Genomic DNA, 16,917 nt, shown 5'->3' with positions numbered 1-16,917 from the left:
TTATTTACTTGATTAACGTAGTCTATAAGAGATCAAGAAGTATGATACAGCGTCAGAAACCTTGAAATGAAACGTTCACACTGATAAGTTGAGTGCTGTAAATGTACAGAGTACTTTTTTGAATTAAAGTTCTTTTACAGCTTAACTTAATTCTTACTGTACTTGAATATTTGTGCTTTTTCCTCCTAATCTTATATTTAAAAAAGATAAATCATGGAAATACCCTGGCAGTCCAGTGGTTAGTATCCTGTGCTCTCACAGCTGAGGGTCTGCGTTCAGTCTCTGGGGAGCTAAAATTCCATAAGCTACATGGCATGGCCCCTCCTCAACCCTCGAAATCACTTTTTGTTGATTATTTTATCCAATTATAAGAATTTCAAATAAAAAATCATCTAAAAAGTTAGGCCTTTATAATGTTCCATCTCTTCCTCCCAAGTTAATCCCAAGTAGCAATTTAAAATATGTCTATCTAAATTTTTCTGTATAGATACTTATTTATATAAATAATAGAATGTGTTGGTATTTTCATTGTTTTCCAAAAGTAGCATCATATCTTATAATTTTTTTCATGTACAATATTGTGAACATCTTTTTGGATCAGTATATACAAGTTAAACTTCTTTTAAGTGACTGTATTATTACATTGTAAAGAAATTATAATTTATTTATTCAGTTGCCTACTGATTTGTCTTATTTCCAGTTTTTTTTTTTCTTTTTTGGGGAGCTAGCAGCAGCAGCAGCATTATATTGCTACAATAAATATCCTTGTTAAAAAATAAATAAATATCCTTGTTATAATTTATTAGATCCTTATTTGAGTGCTTTTATAAGATACATTTCTAGAAGTAGAATTGCTGGGAATTAAAATTATTGATTGATACTGCCTTATTGTCTGCAAAGACTATATGAATTTATTCTTCTAATCGTTTATAAAGTTCTTATTTCCCTATACTTTTACCAACCCTTGATGAAGTTTTTTTTATCTACCTTCTAGGATGTGGCTTCTCTAATGACATCAAGAGAAAAAGACAAATTATATCACGGTCCAGAGGAGACTGTGATATTACCATGTGTGCAGACCAAAAAGGACCTTTCAACTTTGAGTTCTTGTGAATCTAAAGAGGAGTCTCAGTCCACACAAGCCCAGGAAAAGGAATTACTTGTTTCTATGGGGTAAAAAGTGATAGTATTTTAAAAATCTAAAATAGAATCATTTTAAGTATTCATTTTTTTTAAGATGTGTTAGTGTAGTTTAAAAGTGAGTATCAAGAGTAGTTGGTTTATTTTTTATTCATGTGGCAGACTGCCTAAAATAGAAAATCAGTTTTACTTCAACACGTTTCAACACTTGCCTGCTTATATTCACTGTTAGCTGCTTAGAATCTTATGCAAAGCAATGAATTTTAAAAATATGTGTGTATAAGGTATGTATTGATTACCTCTTTAAAAATTTTAGTAAGGTACATATGGGCTTCACCAGTGGCTCTGGTAAAGAATCCACCTGCCAACAATGCAGGAGATGCGGATTTGATCCCTCAGTTGGGAAGATCCCCTGGAGAAGGAAATGGGCAGCCCACTCCAGTATTCTTGCCTGGAAAATGCCATGGACAGAGGAGTCTGGTGGGCTGCAGCCCATCAGGTCAGGGAAGAGACAGGACTTGGCGACTAAACAACAACAAAGATACATATAAAATTTGCTATCTAACCATTTTTAAGTGTATTGTCCAGGGCCATTAAGTACATCATCAGTACACCATCACCACCATTTATCTCCAGAACATTTTCTTCCCAAACTGAAACTCTATACCCAGTAAAGAGGAACTTCCCATTGCCCCTTTCTCCAGTCCCTGGCAGCCACCATCGTACTTTCTATTACTATGAATTTGGATATTGTAGGTAATCTCACTACCTTTTGAAAATTGAAATAACTTTTTTTTAATAAAATGAGTTATAATCAGAAAGTAATTTAATTTTCCTTTACTGTACAAAATGTTTTTGTAGTTTTATTAGATTCAAATTTTATATTTTTACAGTAATTTTCATTTTTTACAATCAAGCTTTCTCTCTTTTCTCCTGTCCCCTTATCTAGGACTCATAATATAAACACTTTTGAACAAGGAATAAAGGAAAGGGTTATCCAAACTGCTCCACTAGTAAGGGGTCGACTTCAGAGACCCAGACCAAACTTAAGAAAGGCTGGCCAGAGACAAGTAATAGAAATTAGTGAAACCAAAGAAACAACTAAGGAAGAAAAGATGCTACAAAAAGATGAAACTGGAGAGAAATTCCTGACTGTGGTGAGTTATTGCTGTGTAATTAAATCAAGCCCTTTAATGCATATGAGAATATCAAATGGTAGCTCAGACTTGGCTTAGAATATAAGCACCTGATGTTTACTCTAGTTTATTAATGCATAACATATTTACTTTTGTTTCAGATTTACTATTGTGGATTTTTTTTTTTTTTTAATGAAAATAGATTCCCCCTCCCCCCCACTAACCTATTCATTACAAAAATGTTCAGAATGGGAGAAAATAATAGCAAATGAAGCAACTGACAAACAACTAATCTCAAAAATATACAAGCAACTCCTACAGCTCAACTCCAGAAAAATAAATGACCCAATCAAAAAATGGGCCAAAGAACTAAATAGACATTTCTCCAAAGAAGACATACAGATGGCTAACAAACACATGAAAAGATGCTCAACATCACTCATTATCAGAGAAATGCAAATCAAAATCACTATGAGGTACCATTTCACACCAGTCAGAATGGCTGCGATCCAAAAGTCTACAAATAGTAAATGCTGGAGAGGGTGTGGAGAAAAGGGAACCCTCTTACACTGTTGGTGGGAATGCAAACTAGTACAGCCACTATGGAGAACAGTGTGGAGATTCCTTAAAAAACTGGAAATAGAACTGCCTTATGATCCAGCAATCCCACTGCTGGGCATACACACTGAGGAAACCAGAAGGGAAAGAGACACGTGTACCCCAGTGTTCATTGCAGCACTGTTTATAATAGCCAGGACATGGAAGCAACCTAGATGTCCATCAGCAGATGAATGGATAAGAAAGCTGTGGTACACAGTTATCAAGACAGTATGGTACTGGCACAAAGACAGAAATATTGATCAATGGAATAAAATAGAAAGCCCAGAGATAAATCCACGCACATATGGACACCTTATCTTTGACAAAGGAGGCAAGAATATACAATGGATTAAAGACAATCTCTTTAACAAGTGGTGCTGGGAAATCTGGTCAACCACTTGTAAAAGAATGAAACTGGACCACTTTCTAACACCATACACAAAAATAAACTCAAAATGGATTAAAGATCTAAACGTAAGACCAGAAACTATAAAACTCCTAGAGGAGAACATAGGCAAAACACTCTCTGACATACATCACAGCAGGATCCTCTATGACCCACCTCCCAGAATATTGGAAATAAAAGCAAAAATAAACAAATGGGACCTAATTAACCTTAAAAGCTTCTGCACATCAAAGGAAACTATAAGCAAGGTGAAAAGACAGCCTTCAGAATGGGAGAAAATAATAGCAAATGAAGCAACCGACAAACAACTAATCTCAAAAATATACAAGCAACTCCTACAGCTCAACTCCAGAAAAATAAACGACCCAATCAAAAATGGGCCAAAGAACTAAATAGACATTTCTCCAAAGAAGACATACAGATGGCTAACAAACACATGAAAAGATGCTCAGCATCACTCATTATCAGAGAAATGCAAATCAAAACCACTATGAGGTACCATTTCACACCAGTCAGAATGGCTGCGATCCAAAAGTCTACAAATAGTAAATGCTGGAGAGGGTGTGGAGAAAAGGGAACCCTCTTACACTGTTGGTGGGAATGCAAACTAGTACAGCCACTATGGAGAACAGTGTGGAGATTCCTTAAAAAACTGGAAATAGAACTGCCTTATGATCCAGCAACCCCACTGCTGGGCATACACACTGAGGAAACCAGAAGGGAAAGAGACACGTGTACCCCAATGTTCATTGCAGCACTGTTTATAATAGCCAAGACATGGAAGCAACCTAGATGTCCATCAGCAGATGAATGGATAAGAAAGCAGTGGTACATATACACAATGGAGTATTACTCAGCCATTAAAAAGAATACATTTGAATCAGTTCTAATGAGGTGGATGAAACTGGAGCCTATTATACAGAGTGAAGTAAGCCAGAAGGAAAAACACCAATACAGTATACTAACGCATATATATGGAATTTAGAAAGATGGTAACAATAACCCTGTGTACGAGACAGCAAAAGAGACACTGATGTATAGAACAGTCTTATGGACTCTGTGGGAGAGGGAGAGGGTGGGAAGATTTGGGAGAATGGCATTGAAACATGTAAAATATCATGTATGAAACGAGATGCCAGTCCAGGTTCGATGCATGATACTGGATGCTTGGGGCTGGTGCACTGGGACGACCCAGAGGGAGGGTATGGGGAGGGAGGAGGGAGGAGGGTTCAGGATGGGGAACACATGTATACCTGTGGTGGATTCATTTTGATATTTGGCAAAACTAATACAATTATGTAAAGTTTAAAAAAAAATGTTCAATCAATACAAAATAATACAATAATTACCCCAAAGTCTCACCACTCTGAGGCAAGCACTGAAAACCTTTTGATATGCATGTGTGTGTGCATACTTACATAAATTTATATAATAAAATCATTGTATGCATATTATTTTGTGACTTACTGTTTTTCGCTTGTTATACTAAGTGGTTTTCTATGTCATGAAATAGGAAGTTAAATAATTTTTAACTGCTGGGTAACATTCTGCTATTTTGAATGACAATTTAATCAATCTCTTATTAATGGAGCTTTTGATATTAGAAAGAAATCTTAAGCAGTTTAATGCCCCATTTCAACAGATCTTGTTTTTCTGTTCTTTTTTTCTCTGCTAAGGGAAAATCTACATTTAAAATAAAGTGAATGTAATCCTTATTTGCTCCCTCCCCTAATTAAAACCAAATGTATTGAACTCTTTGGGAAGGAGAGTCACAGTAGTTGATTATTGTAGTTTTTAAAGCATTACACGAATGTATTACTGCAATAATTGAAAATTTCTCTGAGTTGGCAGTTTTGTTTTGGGCAGCAAAACATGAACATTGCATACACAAGTTTGAGATTTCATTTTAAAAACCTAAATACCTTTCTTAATGATGGAAATATTTTAGGAAGTATGTTCTGTTGCTTAAAAAAAAAACCCCAAAACAACTAATATAGTTTTGTCATTTCAGCCGAATTCTCAAATTGCAACCGAAACTGAAGTTGTATCCTCTGAAGTGTCAGAAGGCAGAGTGTCTGAAAACCAGAGCCACGTTCTTTTAGAAAACCTTCATATTAACAAGGTAGATGTTTTAGGTGAAAAGATGAGGTGAGTTTGCTTTTAATTAGAAAATCGTAAAACCTTTCAAAGATAAAGGTTGGATATTTGTATAATTGGTTTTATGTAATTTCACATTTCATAAGTTTTATGAAAGAAAAATAATTAAGGAATTAGAATATTTTAAATCTGCTTCTTGGGACTTCCCTGGTGGTGCAGTGGTTAAGAATCCTCCTGCCACGGCAGGGACACAGGTTCGATCCCTGGTTCTGGATCCACATGCTGCAGGGCAGCTAAGTCTGTGCACCACAAGGACCAAGCCTGCGCTCTAAAGCCCACATGCCCTGGAGCCCGTGTTCCCCAACAAGAGAAGCCACTGCAGTGAGAAGCCTGTGCAGTGTAACTAGAGAGTAGCCCCTGCTCACTGCAACTAGAGAAAGCCTATGCGCAGCAGTGAAGACCCAGCACAGCCAAAAATAAATAAATAAAAATTTTAAAAATCTGCTTCTTCAAATACCGTAAGAATTACGTGACTGGTGTTCTCTTAGTTTATAACTTAGCTGAGAAGTTTGGCAATCATCCTCATTTTTAAAGTAAACTTTTATGGGAGAGGTTCTTAAGTTCTTTGCATCTTTAGAAATTTACAACCTACTGATAAAATTCATAAATAGGAAGTGCTGTAAAATACTTCCTATGTGCTGTCCTTGAAGTTGTGTCCCATGCCAAATGATAAGAATGTTGTGTTTTAAATGGAACACTAGATGGTTGAAGATATTTTAGCACTAGTCTTTTTATTTATCACTGCAATCTACTTCATTATTGATACAGGAGCCCCTGGTGGCTCAGACGGTAAAGAATCTGCCTGCAGTGCGGGAGACCTGGGTTCGATCCCTGGGTTGGGAAGATCCCCTGGAGAAGGAAATGGCAACCCACTCCAGTATTCTTGACTGGAAAATCCCATGGACAGAGGAGCCTGGCAAGCTAAAGTCCATGGCGTCGCAGAGTTGGACGCAACTGAGCAACTTCACTTTCACTTTCTTTTATTACTGATGATGTTAAATTAGGATTTGTTAGTTTCTTCTTTTTTAATGTGTAAGGAAAATTTTTAAATCTTCCCTTTCCAGATATGGTTCATGGTCCATCTAATTTTAGTTTATTACACTATTTTTGTAACTAGGTCATGTTTTAGTGAATATTTATTAGTTTTCCTCCAGAATGTCTTCAGCACTTGCAGATTGATATTTAAACATTCTAGCTTTAATTATATGGAATTAACTTGATTTTTGGGAAATGAAAAAGAGATGGTGCTGTATCATTTTTTCACTCTCTGTGAAGCTGTAAGAGTAGGATTTGGGCATGATGTCATCTGTTTGAACAAGTTATGCTATTGATTTAGCTTAACTTTATACAGTCTACTTTCATTAAGGCATACTTCTTACATGAAGCACTTACTGTTTTAGTATGAATTTCTGTCATTTCTTTTGTTTCCCTTTATGTGTGTGTATGTGTGTCTTGAAAAGCCTTTTTATATTTGTTTTTCTTGTAAGACTAAGTCTTTAATTTAAATTAGCAAGTGATAAGAGAATGCTTCGTTGCAAGAGTCCCCTTGGAGAAAAGCCCTAAATGAAGTGCAGGAGCAAGTCAAGGGATTTGTGGGGAAAGAGGGAACAGCAGTTGAGAAGTACTTCAGGCAAAATCATGTCTGACATGTTTGAGGGCCAGCAAAGGGGGCCAAAGTGAAACGGGACGAGAAAAGAGGAGCAGTTACATGAAAGGTAAAGACTGAGCGGGAGAAGCACAGGTTATGTGGGGCCACTGTCAGGATTTTGAGTTTTACTCTAAATGAGCCTTTAAAGACTAGTGACCTTTGAGTTCAGCCTTTCCTAATACCTCATTTATGACTGACTGTAATTTATAATAGATCCAGAGGATTTAAATGGCTTGCTCAAAGTAACATTGGCAAGTTAGTTTTTAAACTTAATGTTTTTAGAATTTATGACTTTTAGACTAGCAGATTCCTTTTTACACTCAGCCTTCATATTTTTTAATGAGCTAGATCAAACTTTCAAATGTCTATATGGAAACCCCTTCCTCACCCACCCCTTTTAGTTTGTTTGTTTAGTGTTGGCTGCGCTGGGTCTTTGTTGTTGCTGAGAAGGCTTTCTCTGGTTGTGACGAGTGGGGGTCACTCTTCACTGCGGTGCTTGGGCTTCTCACTGCGGTGACTTCTCTTGCTGCAGAGCACAGGTTTTAGGCTCGCAGGCCTCAATAGCTGTGGTGCATGGGCTTAGTTGCTCTTCAGCATGTGGAATCTTCCCAGACCAGGGATTGAACCCAAGTTCCATGCATTGGCAAGTGAGTTCCTATCCACTGTACCGCCAGGGAAGTTCCCCACCCTCCTTTCCAGCTTTTAGCTTTACCATTACTGATACTTTCTTCAAAGTATATATTCAGTCTAGTTTTAAAGTTAGCATATTCTTATGTCCAGCAGTTTTTTTACCTCTTTTAACCCCAGTAGCAGATTGAGCTTATATATATATTTAATAATCAAGTACCTTTGTAGAATCACATTTGACTGTAAGTTACTTATACTTGAATATATCATGTTTTCCCAAATACCTACACTGGTAATGCCTACACTGGAATGTATTAGCTAGCATCATAACCTTGTTAGAACATCTTATGAAGTTCCTTGGTGTTTCACTGCTGGATGAACTTAGCAGGATTGGAACATTTAGAAATGTAACTACTTTGTTTTCTAGGTAATTTATTAGAAATATTACTTAAGATTAGTCTTTAATGCAGCTCTTTCAGAGGACTCACGATCGATACTTACATATCCAGTTTTTCTTTATCCAGATTGTATTAGTTTTAAACTTCTTAATTCACATGGTTGCCAGTTATTAAATATTTCACAGGAAACTTTAGGATAGCTGTTTGTGTTGCCTTGGGATCTATGGCTACTGTATTGAATGTTAAAACCTTGTCTTTCTCTGACTTGGCAGATACATATGGGTTTATTTTGATTTTTATGACATTGCTGTCAATAAACCCTTTTCTATGAGTTGACAGGCATGTGGTGGGAGAACAGACTCTAGCTTTCAAATCTGCTTTTGAACTAGAAGAATCAAGGTTGTTGGGACCAGTGTATATTTGTTCATGCTTCAGAGCCCAGTTGAGGGATTTGTTTTAAAGTGTCATTATGAAATCCATCTTCAATTACTGGCATTTTTGTTTTGTATCTAGTTATTTCTCTGAAAATTAAAGTAGCATGAAGCCACACTCCAGAATCAATGAATGAAAGCTAAAAAAGATTGAATATCAATATATTAATGTGAAACTATTTTTCAAGCTAAGTGGAAGTTCTAAAAGCTTTTAATGTTGTTCATATCAGCACATGAGGTTTCGTTTTATACGTTTAGTTTTATAGCCTATTTATGTCCTTCGAACATAGAATTGGTTTGTACCCAGAATTGTTTAACTGCACTTGCATCAACAGGAATTCTGATTTTGGTTCTTCAACATGATTTGTATTTCATTCTAGACATGGACATGAAACGTATGTTCCTAGTCCACCGCAAATGATAAGAAGACAGTTCCAAAGGGCTACGCCAGACTTGGGAAGAGCACAAAGTAAGAAAGAAGCATCAGACATAGAAGAAGACAGAGCAGATCAGAGGAAGGCAAGGAAGCCAGAAGACAGTTTGTCGCAGCATGAAGATTCTGACAGCCAGCTTCTTCAAAAAGTAAGTTTGAAAAAAAAATTTTTTTATTAGTGGGCTCTGTTGTATCTATATTATGAAAGAGAACATTTAAAAAATAATTTTGCTTTTTGTATTATAACTATTTTCATGAAAGCTGATTGACTCCTAATATTTTGATAGTTTAGAAACCAATCAGTTGCATATACGTATGTAAGCGCAGCGCTTTAAACCAAACTACCAAACCAAATTACCATACAGATTGTTTCCATGATAATATCAGCTGTTTATTCTTAAATTTAAGGGAAAACCTGAGTTTCTGACATCTCTGGAGGTTTCAGCAAGAAAAGATTCTGTAGGTTCCAAGGAGACTGAATTGGCAAAAAAAGATGATCAATCAGAAGTTGAACCATCTGGAAGTGTTGGAGAGAAGACTGGAGAGGATAATTCTGTGTGTGCAGTTGTTGAAAAGCAGTGTGTCAGTAAACCAAGGTAAAGTTTTATTTAACAAGTGCTTTCAGAATAGTAAATACAAATAATATTCCTTATGGATGTCCTACTCTAATTTATTGATAAGAGTAAAAAGATTTGTTAACAGAAGTGTGGGTTGTTTTTTACTGACAGGTCTGTTTCTTTCCCACTTTTGATTTTTATTTACTCAAATTTACTTTTTAAAAATAATCTCTGAAAGATTTTTCTTTCCTACATTTAAAATTTCTGGGTATTGAGTATATTAGGCATGAGCAGGAACCTGACTAAAGAGCAGTGTGTATTGCCTAAATAACTAGGATGCTAAATTGAATGGAGTCACAAACACAAGTGAAGGGTATCCTTTTCCCATAGTTTTCAAGGAGAGTGGAAGGGAGCCTGAGTTCTAAAAAAACATTGCTTTATTGGATTTCCATCTTTTTTATTTTAACCTAATCTGTTTACCTAGTAAGATAAACCATATGACTTTTTGATCCCTTATTTTGTATTTATTGGCCCAATGTTCTTTATCCTTTTTCTTCTAATAATTTCCAGTCTTGTATTTCATCATCGCTTAAACAACAAGGGGAAAAATGGCTCACAATTAAAAACTTACTGTGAAAAATTTGTAGGTAGATAACTAAGATTTAACTCTTGAGTGAGAAACTAGTAACTGTAAATTCCTCTCATTCTCTTCACAGCATGTGTTGACAGAATGGGTGGTGAGCATTTTATATTAATGGCTTGAATTGAGATTTCACTTTAAAAGTTGAGATTTCATTATAATCATCCTTGTGCACGTAATGACTATGTTGCTATTTTGATTAAACATCCAGCTCCCCTCAATTGTTAAAAGAACCAGATAACTCTAAAATTGCTCTGGATCGAAGAAGAGCGCTCTCTTCTGCCTCTGAGCGTGAGATAGATCGTAGTAGAAGGAGAGTACGTCGAAAGGTTAAACCCAGCGTCCCCAAAGGGCGTGGCTCAAAACGAAGCCGGACTAAGACTTCTAAGAAGGAGCCCAGAGCTTCCAGGTCTGTGCTGGTGACTCTTCGAGCTTCCCAGGAAGAAGACGAAGATGATGGTGAAGACTTTGACTATGAAGAAGAAAGCTATCATCTTGCTCCTGAAGAAGTAAACAAGGCTCCAGTGTTTGTACCTATTGGTCTCAGATCTCCCGAACCCGTTCCTGTTCAGATTGAGGAAACTATGGAAGAGGTAGTTTGACTTTGGAATCCTTGGAACTTGATCTTACTTGTTTTTTGCTTTTGGTGGATCATTATCTCTTCTCTTAGCGATATTAGAATCTGAGGATTACTAGTGTAATTTGTTTGGGGCCTAAATTAGTAGAAATAGACTTGTGTGACCTCCTGTGTTTGCTCAGCCCCTGCAGCTCAGGCCCAGCTCAAGGTAGTGAGTATAACAGCACTAAGACAAATTAATTTCACTTGCAGGCAGGGACCAGCTTGTCTTACTGAGCTATGTATTCTTGTACCTATAGCCTTCTCGTTTTTAGGAAGCGTTTCATAAATGTTGACAGACTGATGAGAGAAATTGTGGGAAAGTAGGGACAAGTTGGGGATCATGGAAAGTAAAATGCTGGTTACTAAGAAAACTAGCTCTGGATGTTTCGCTTACCGTTTGTCAGAACCACAGACCCTTCAAAACCCTTAAATGTTTCATTTTTGCCAAGATGATGTCAATCAATAAGAATTACTGTATTGTAGGTTTTTAAATTGTGTATGAATGTGAATTATCTCTTCAGTTTAATATTTTATGATTCGTTTTGTTTTCCTGTGATGGTATGCCAAAATGAAATAATGAAACTTTTCATGTTGGCAGCTTGTAATCCCCACGAATGTCACAGATGTAGGATGCATAACTGTTGTTGAACATCAGCTTTCATCAAACATAGATGTGATTCCTCAAGAAATGAGACAAGAAGAAAATTTGAATACATTATCAGTTGTAAGCATCCGTTTTATTATGTTTTACCTCTAATTCTTTACTTTCAAAAGACTCAGTTTATTTTGAAAGCTGTAGGTTTATAGTTAGTTCCTAACTTGTATGATTGGCATTATTATTTCTAGGAGCTGAAAGTGTAAATGGTAGAAACTAGTGAATAATTTATAGATTTTATATTTGACTTGAAAAGTATAGATTTTTGTGTACAGGAATAGCTCTTAATGTTAAAATTCTGATGCATTAAATATAAACTAAATTTCAGTTATCTAAAACATACTTAGTTGCCTGTTGCTTGGCGCACTCTTGCTCACTTCCTTGGTATTTAACTTGTTTTTGTAAATGAAATCTTATAACTTTTAAAAAAAACAGCTTTATTAAGATACAGTTCACACACCATTCAGTTCATCCATTTGAAGTATACATTTCATTGGTCTTTAGATATCGGCATAGTCGATTTTAGAACATTTTTGTCACCTCAAAAAGAAGTCTTGTGCTCATTGATAGTTGCTCCTCATTTCCTTCCAGCCTTCCCCAGACCTAGGTGACCAGTGACCTATTTTTGTCTCTATAGATTTCTCATTCTGGACGTAAACACACAGTATGGTCTTTATTCATTCATCTCTTCATGGACGTATAGATTGTTTCCATCTTTTGGGCATTATAAATAATGCTGCTATGACCATTCGCATCCAAGTTTCTGTATGGACATATTTTTCATTTCTCTTGGGTACATTCATGGAAATCTAATTGCTGTATTATATGGTAACTTTGTTTAATCATTTGAGAAACTAGCAGACTGTTTTCCAAAGTTCCTGCATCATTTTATATTCCCATCAGTAATGTATGAGAATTCCAGTTTCTTCACATCCTGACTTTTTTATTTTACTTTTTGGATCTAACTGTCCTAGTAGGTGTGAAATGATACCTATCATTATGGTTTTAATTTGTATTCCCTAATGATTAATGATGTTGAGCGTCTTTTCATGTGCTTTTATTGGCCATTTTTATATCTTCTTTGGAGAAAATGTCTGTTTGGAGTCTTTGCCTATTAAAAATTTATTTTGGTCCATTTGTCTTTTTTTTTTTGAGTTGTAAGAATTTTTTTATATTCTTGATACAAGTTCCTAATTGTATATATGGTTCTCAAATGTTTTACCTCATTCTGTGGGTTGCTTTTTATTTTCTTGACAGTTTTTTAGAGTACTTGGAGTTCCGTTTATCTATTTTTGTTGTTGTTGTTGCTCATGCTTTCACTGTCATATCTAAGAATCCTTTCCCAAAGCTAAGGTCTTAAAGATTTACTCCAGTTTTACATTTAAGTCTTTAATCCATTTTGAGTTTTGTTTTTTTTTTTTTTGGACATGCCATGTGGCTTGCGGGATCTTAGTTCCTTGACCAGAGCTTGAATGCGGGTGCCCAGCAGTGGAAGCACCAAGTACTAACCACTGAATTGCCAGGGAGTTTTCCTCATTTTGAGTTAATTTTTATATGGTGTGAGATTAGAGTCCCAGTTCATTGTTTTGCGTATGACTGTCTAATGGTTGCATCATTTCTTTGAAAAAACTGTTCTTTCCCCGTTGAAGTTTTTTTATTTTTGTCAAAAATTAGTTGGCTGCAGATACGTGGACTCTCAATTCTATTCCATGGACTTATTTGTCTGCCTTAATGCTGGAGAGGCTCTATTGTTTTTTGTTGCTCTGTAATAAGTTTGGGAATTTAAAATAGGATGACTTATACTTTTTTTCTGTTTTTAGGATTGTTTTGGCTATTGTGGGTCTGTTGGAATTCATATGAATTTGAAAATCAACTTATCAGTTTCCATAAACATGTCAGTTGAGATTCTGATTGTGATTACATTGAATTTGTAGATCAGTTGGAGGAACAGGTATTGCCTTCATAACAATGTTGAGTCTTTCAGTCAATGGACATGGAATATATTCCCATTTACTTAGCTCTTCTTTGATTTCTTTTGACAGTGTTTTGTAATTTTCAGAGTATGAGCTTTGCGCTTCCTTCATTTGCAAGTATATTTTTATTTTTCATGCTATCATGAATGAAATTGTTTAATTTCAAATTTGGCTTGTTTATTACAAATTTATAGGACTGCATTTGATTTTTGTATATTGATCTTGTATCCTGCAACTTTGCTGGACTCATTTATTCTAACACTTTTTCAGTGGAGTCCTTAGGATTTTCTACATACAAGATCATGGCATATATGAATAGAGGTAGTTTTACTTCTGCCTTTCTGTATTACTTTTGTAGGGTTACTGTAACAAAGTACCATGATCTGAGTGGCTTATTCTGTCATAGTTCTGGAGGCTAGAATTCCAAAAGCAAGGTGCCGCTGGTGATGGCAGTTGCTGGCAGTCCATGCCATTCCTTGGCTTGTGGCAACACAGTCCAGCCCTGCCTCCCTGGCCCATGATGTTGCTCTCCCTGTATGTGTGTCTGCTTTTCTTATGGGGACAGCAGTCTGACTGGATTAGGGCTAACCCTAACCCACTATAACGTCATCTTCACTTGATTATATGTAGAAGACCCTGTTTCAAAATAAGGTCACATTCGCAGTACTGGGGGTTAAGACTTCAGCGTGTCTTTCTGGGGGATATAATTCAATTTATCACACATTCCAGTCTGGATGTCTTATTTCTTTTCTTGCTTTAATTACCATGTCTAGAATTCCAGTACAGTCTGAATATAGGAAGGGAAAAGCATCCAGTCTTTCACCATTAAGTTTGATGTTCAGGTCAGTTCAGTCGCTCAGTTGTGTACGACTCTTTGCAATCCCATGAATTGCAGCACTCTGCGCCTCCCTGTCCATCACCATCTCCCGGAGTTCACTCAAACTCACGTCCATCGAGTCAGTGATGCCGTCCAGCCATCTCATCCTCTGTCATCCCCTTTTCCTCTTGCCCCCAATCCCTCCCAGCCTCAGAGTCTTTTCCAATGAGTCAACTCTTCGCATGAGGTGGCCAAAGTATTGGAGTTTCAGCTTTAGCATCATTCCTTCCAAAGAACACCCATGGCTGATCTCCTTCAGAATGGACTGGTTGGATCTCCTTGCAGTCCAAGGGACTCTCAAGAGTCTTCTCCAACACCACAGTTCAAAAGCATCAATTCTTCGGCACTCAGCTTTCTTCACAGTCCAACTCTCACATTCATACATGACCACTGGAAAAACCACAGCCTTGACTAGATGGACCTTTGTTGGCAAAGTAATGTCTCTGCTTTTGAATATGCTATCTAGGTTGGTCATAACTTTCCTTCCAAGGAGTAAGCGTCTTTTAATTTCCTGGCTGCAGTCACCATTTGCAGTGATTTTGGAGCCCCAGAAAATAAAGTCTGACAGTTTCCACTGTTTCCCCATCTATTTCCCATGAAGTGATGGGACCGGATGCCATGATCTTCGTTTTCTGAATGTTGAGCTTTAAGCCAACTTTTTCACTCTCCTCTTTCACTCTCATCAAGAGGCTCTTTAGTTCCTCTTCACTTTCTGCCTTAAGGGTGGTGTCATCTGCATATCTGAGGTTATTGAGATTTCTCCCGGCAATTTTGATTCCAGCTTGTGCTTCTTCCAGCCCAGCGTTTCTCATGATGTACTTTGCATGTAAGTTAAATAAGCAGGGTGACAATATACAGCCTTGACGTACTCCTTTTCCTATTTGGAACCAGTCTGTTGTTCCATGTCCAGTTTGATGTTAGCTCTGGATTTTTCATAGGTGCCCTTTTCCAAATTGAAAAGTTCCATTCTGTTCCTACTTTGTGTTAAGTGTTTTATCATGAAAGACTGTTGGAATTTGTCGTATGCTCTTTCTGCACCTCCTGAGATGATCATCTACTTATTGTCTTTTATTATATTGATATGATGTAACACATTGATTTGATTTTTGGATGTTAAACCGAAAAATTGCATCCCTGGGATAAATTCTTCTTAGTTATGGCATATAATTTTTTTATGTTGTTGGATTCAATTTGCTAGTATTTTATGGAGGATTTTTTTTTTGTCCATATTCATAGTAGATACTAGTCTATTATCTATGATAATCTGGTACCAAATTTTTTGTGATATCAGGAACTGAAAGCCCTCCAGCTGTGGCCTACAGGGAGAAAGGTCCCAGTTTTGTTGGCTGCAGCAGTCTGAGGTAGAGTTTCTGCCTCACTGAGTTGAAAGGAGGGAGAGAACAGTCTTAGTTCAAATAGGACGGACTTTCACCTTTGTTACTGAATTTTCAACAGTTTTTCAAACATATGAGCATCTTATGCCTTTAAGATCTAGAGGCTTTAAATGGTGGCTCTTTAATAAATGTTGCCAGTTTCATTGGGGAGAGGGCCAGCAGAGCTCCTCATGTTGCCATGCTGGGCATAAATCCTGTAACTACTTCTCTCTCTCTCTTTTTTTTAAATTTTAATGCATTATTTATTTATTTAAATGATTACTTAATTTATTTTGGCTGTGCTAGGTCTTGGCTGCTGCACTGACTTTTCTCTAGTTGCAGAGAGCAGGGGCTACTCTAGTTGCGGTGTGCGGATTTCTTATTTTGGTGGCTTCTCTTGTTGCACAGTAGGGGCTCTAGGGCCTCTGGGCTTCAGTGGTTGCAGAATGTGGGCTCAATAGTTGTGGCTCCCAGGCTCTGGAGCACAGGCTCAGTAGTTGCAGGGCATAGGCTTAGTTGTTCACGGCCTGTGGGATCTTCCTGGATCAGAGATTGAATCCAGGTCTCCTGCATTGGCAGATTGATTCTTTACCACTGAGCCATCAGAGAATCCCCTATACGTTCTTAATTTGCTAAAAGTTTTTAAAGTTTGAAGCCAACTAGTAGTATAAAGAATTCATGATATTCTTCCGACCTTGGTTTCCATTGGGTCAAAACTAGTAGCAGGTATGACTAAAGTTGAAGGATTATGAAAGTGAATAAGAAAGGCAGATGCTTGTTACATATGACTACAGTTAAAATTTGCATATAAGGAAAAGGTAAAAGAAGGAGCAAGAGTTGAAAATATTTGACTGTTAAACTCCATTTCTGTTGTTTTATGAAATGTTATAAATAATTATAAATTTCTACTCCATTGTAACCACAGGCACTGAAAGACCTGTAAAATGTAGTGCTTTTTGATATACAGAACATGTATTTGGGAAAATACATAAGATATTATTAATGGTTTTCTTTTGCTGTTTTAGGAAATGACCGTAGGTGGACATTCCCAAGCTGAAACAGGTAACTGTTAATAAGGAAACTGCTAAAAATTCTTGGTTAACCCCAACAAGCACAGTGATTTAGCAGTGGTGATAGTAAATGAGTCAGTTTGCTGAAAAGTTGAAGGAGAAGATTTAGCAGGTGAATGTATTATTTCTAGGAGAAACTTGGATTCTTGGAATGCTGGTTTAAGAGTGATTAACTGT

The 16,917-nt window shown here is 36.7% G+C and overlaps 1 protein-coding gene across 2 annotated transcripts in view; it reads left to right on the top strand.

Moving 5' to 3' along the window:
- The window catches only part of BDP1 (B double prime 1, subunit of RNA polymerase III transcription initiation factor IIIB), an 85,260-nt gene that overhangs the window by 40,123 nt on the left and 28,220 nt on the right, over window positions 1-16,917 (top strand). For both annotated transcript variants that reach the window (XM_027520525.1, XM_027520526.1), the window contains exons 20-27: window positions 995-1,173; window positions 2,090-2,297; window positions 5,294-5,430; window positions 8,924-9,125; window positions 9,385-9,572; window positions 10,385-10,766; window positions 11,391-11,516; window positions 16,696-16,732. In XM_027520525.1, coding sequence (XP_027376326.1) covers window positions 995-1,173; window positions 2,090-2,297; window positions 5,294-5,430; window positions 8,924-9,125; window positions 9,385-9,572; window positions 10,385-10,766; window positions 11,391-11,516; window positions 16,696-16,732 — 1,459 coding nt within the window. The remainder of the gene's footprint in view (window positions 1-994; window positions 1,174-2,089; window positions 2,298-5,293; window positions 5,431-8,923; window positions 9,126-9,384; window positions 9,573-10,384; window positions 10,767-11,390; window positions 11,517-16,695; window positions 16,733-16,917) is intronic.

The sequence above is a fragment of the Bos indicus x Bos taurus genome, chromosome 20 (assembly GCF_003369695.1).
Source record: "Bos indicus x Bos taurus breed Angus x Brahman F1 hybrid chromosome 20, Bos_hybrid_MaternalHap_v2.0, whole genome shotgun sequence".
NCBI lineage: Eukaryota > Metazoa > Chordata > Mammalia > Artiodactyla > Bovidae > Bos > Bos indicus x Bos taurus.
The sequence above is the reverse complement of the archived record's forward strand: the minus strand, read 5'-3'. Positions and strand labels throughout refer to the sequence as shown.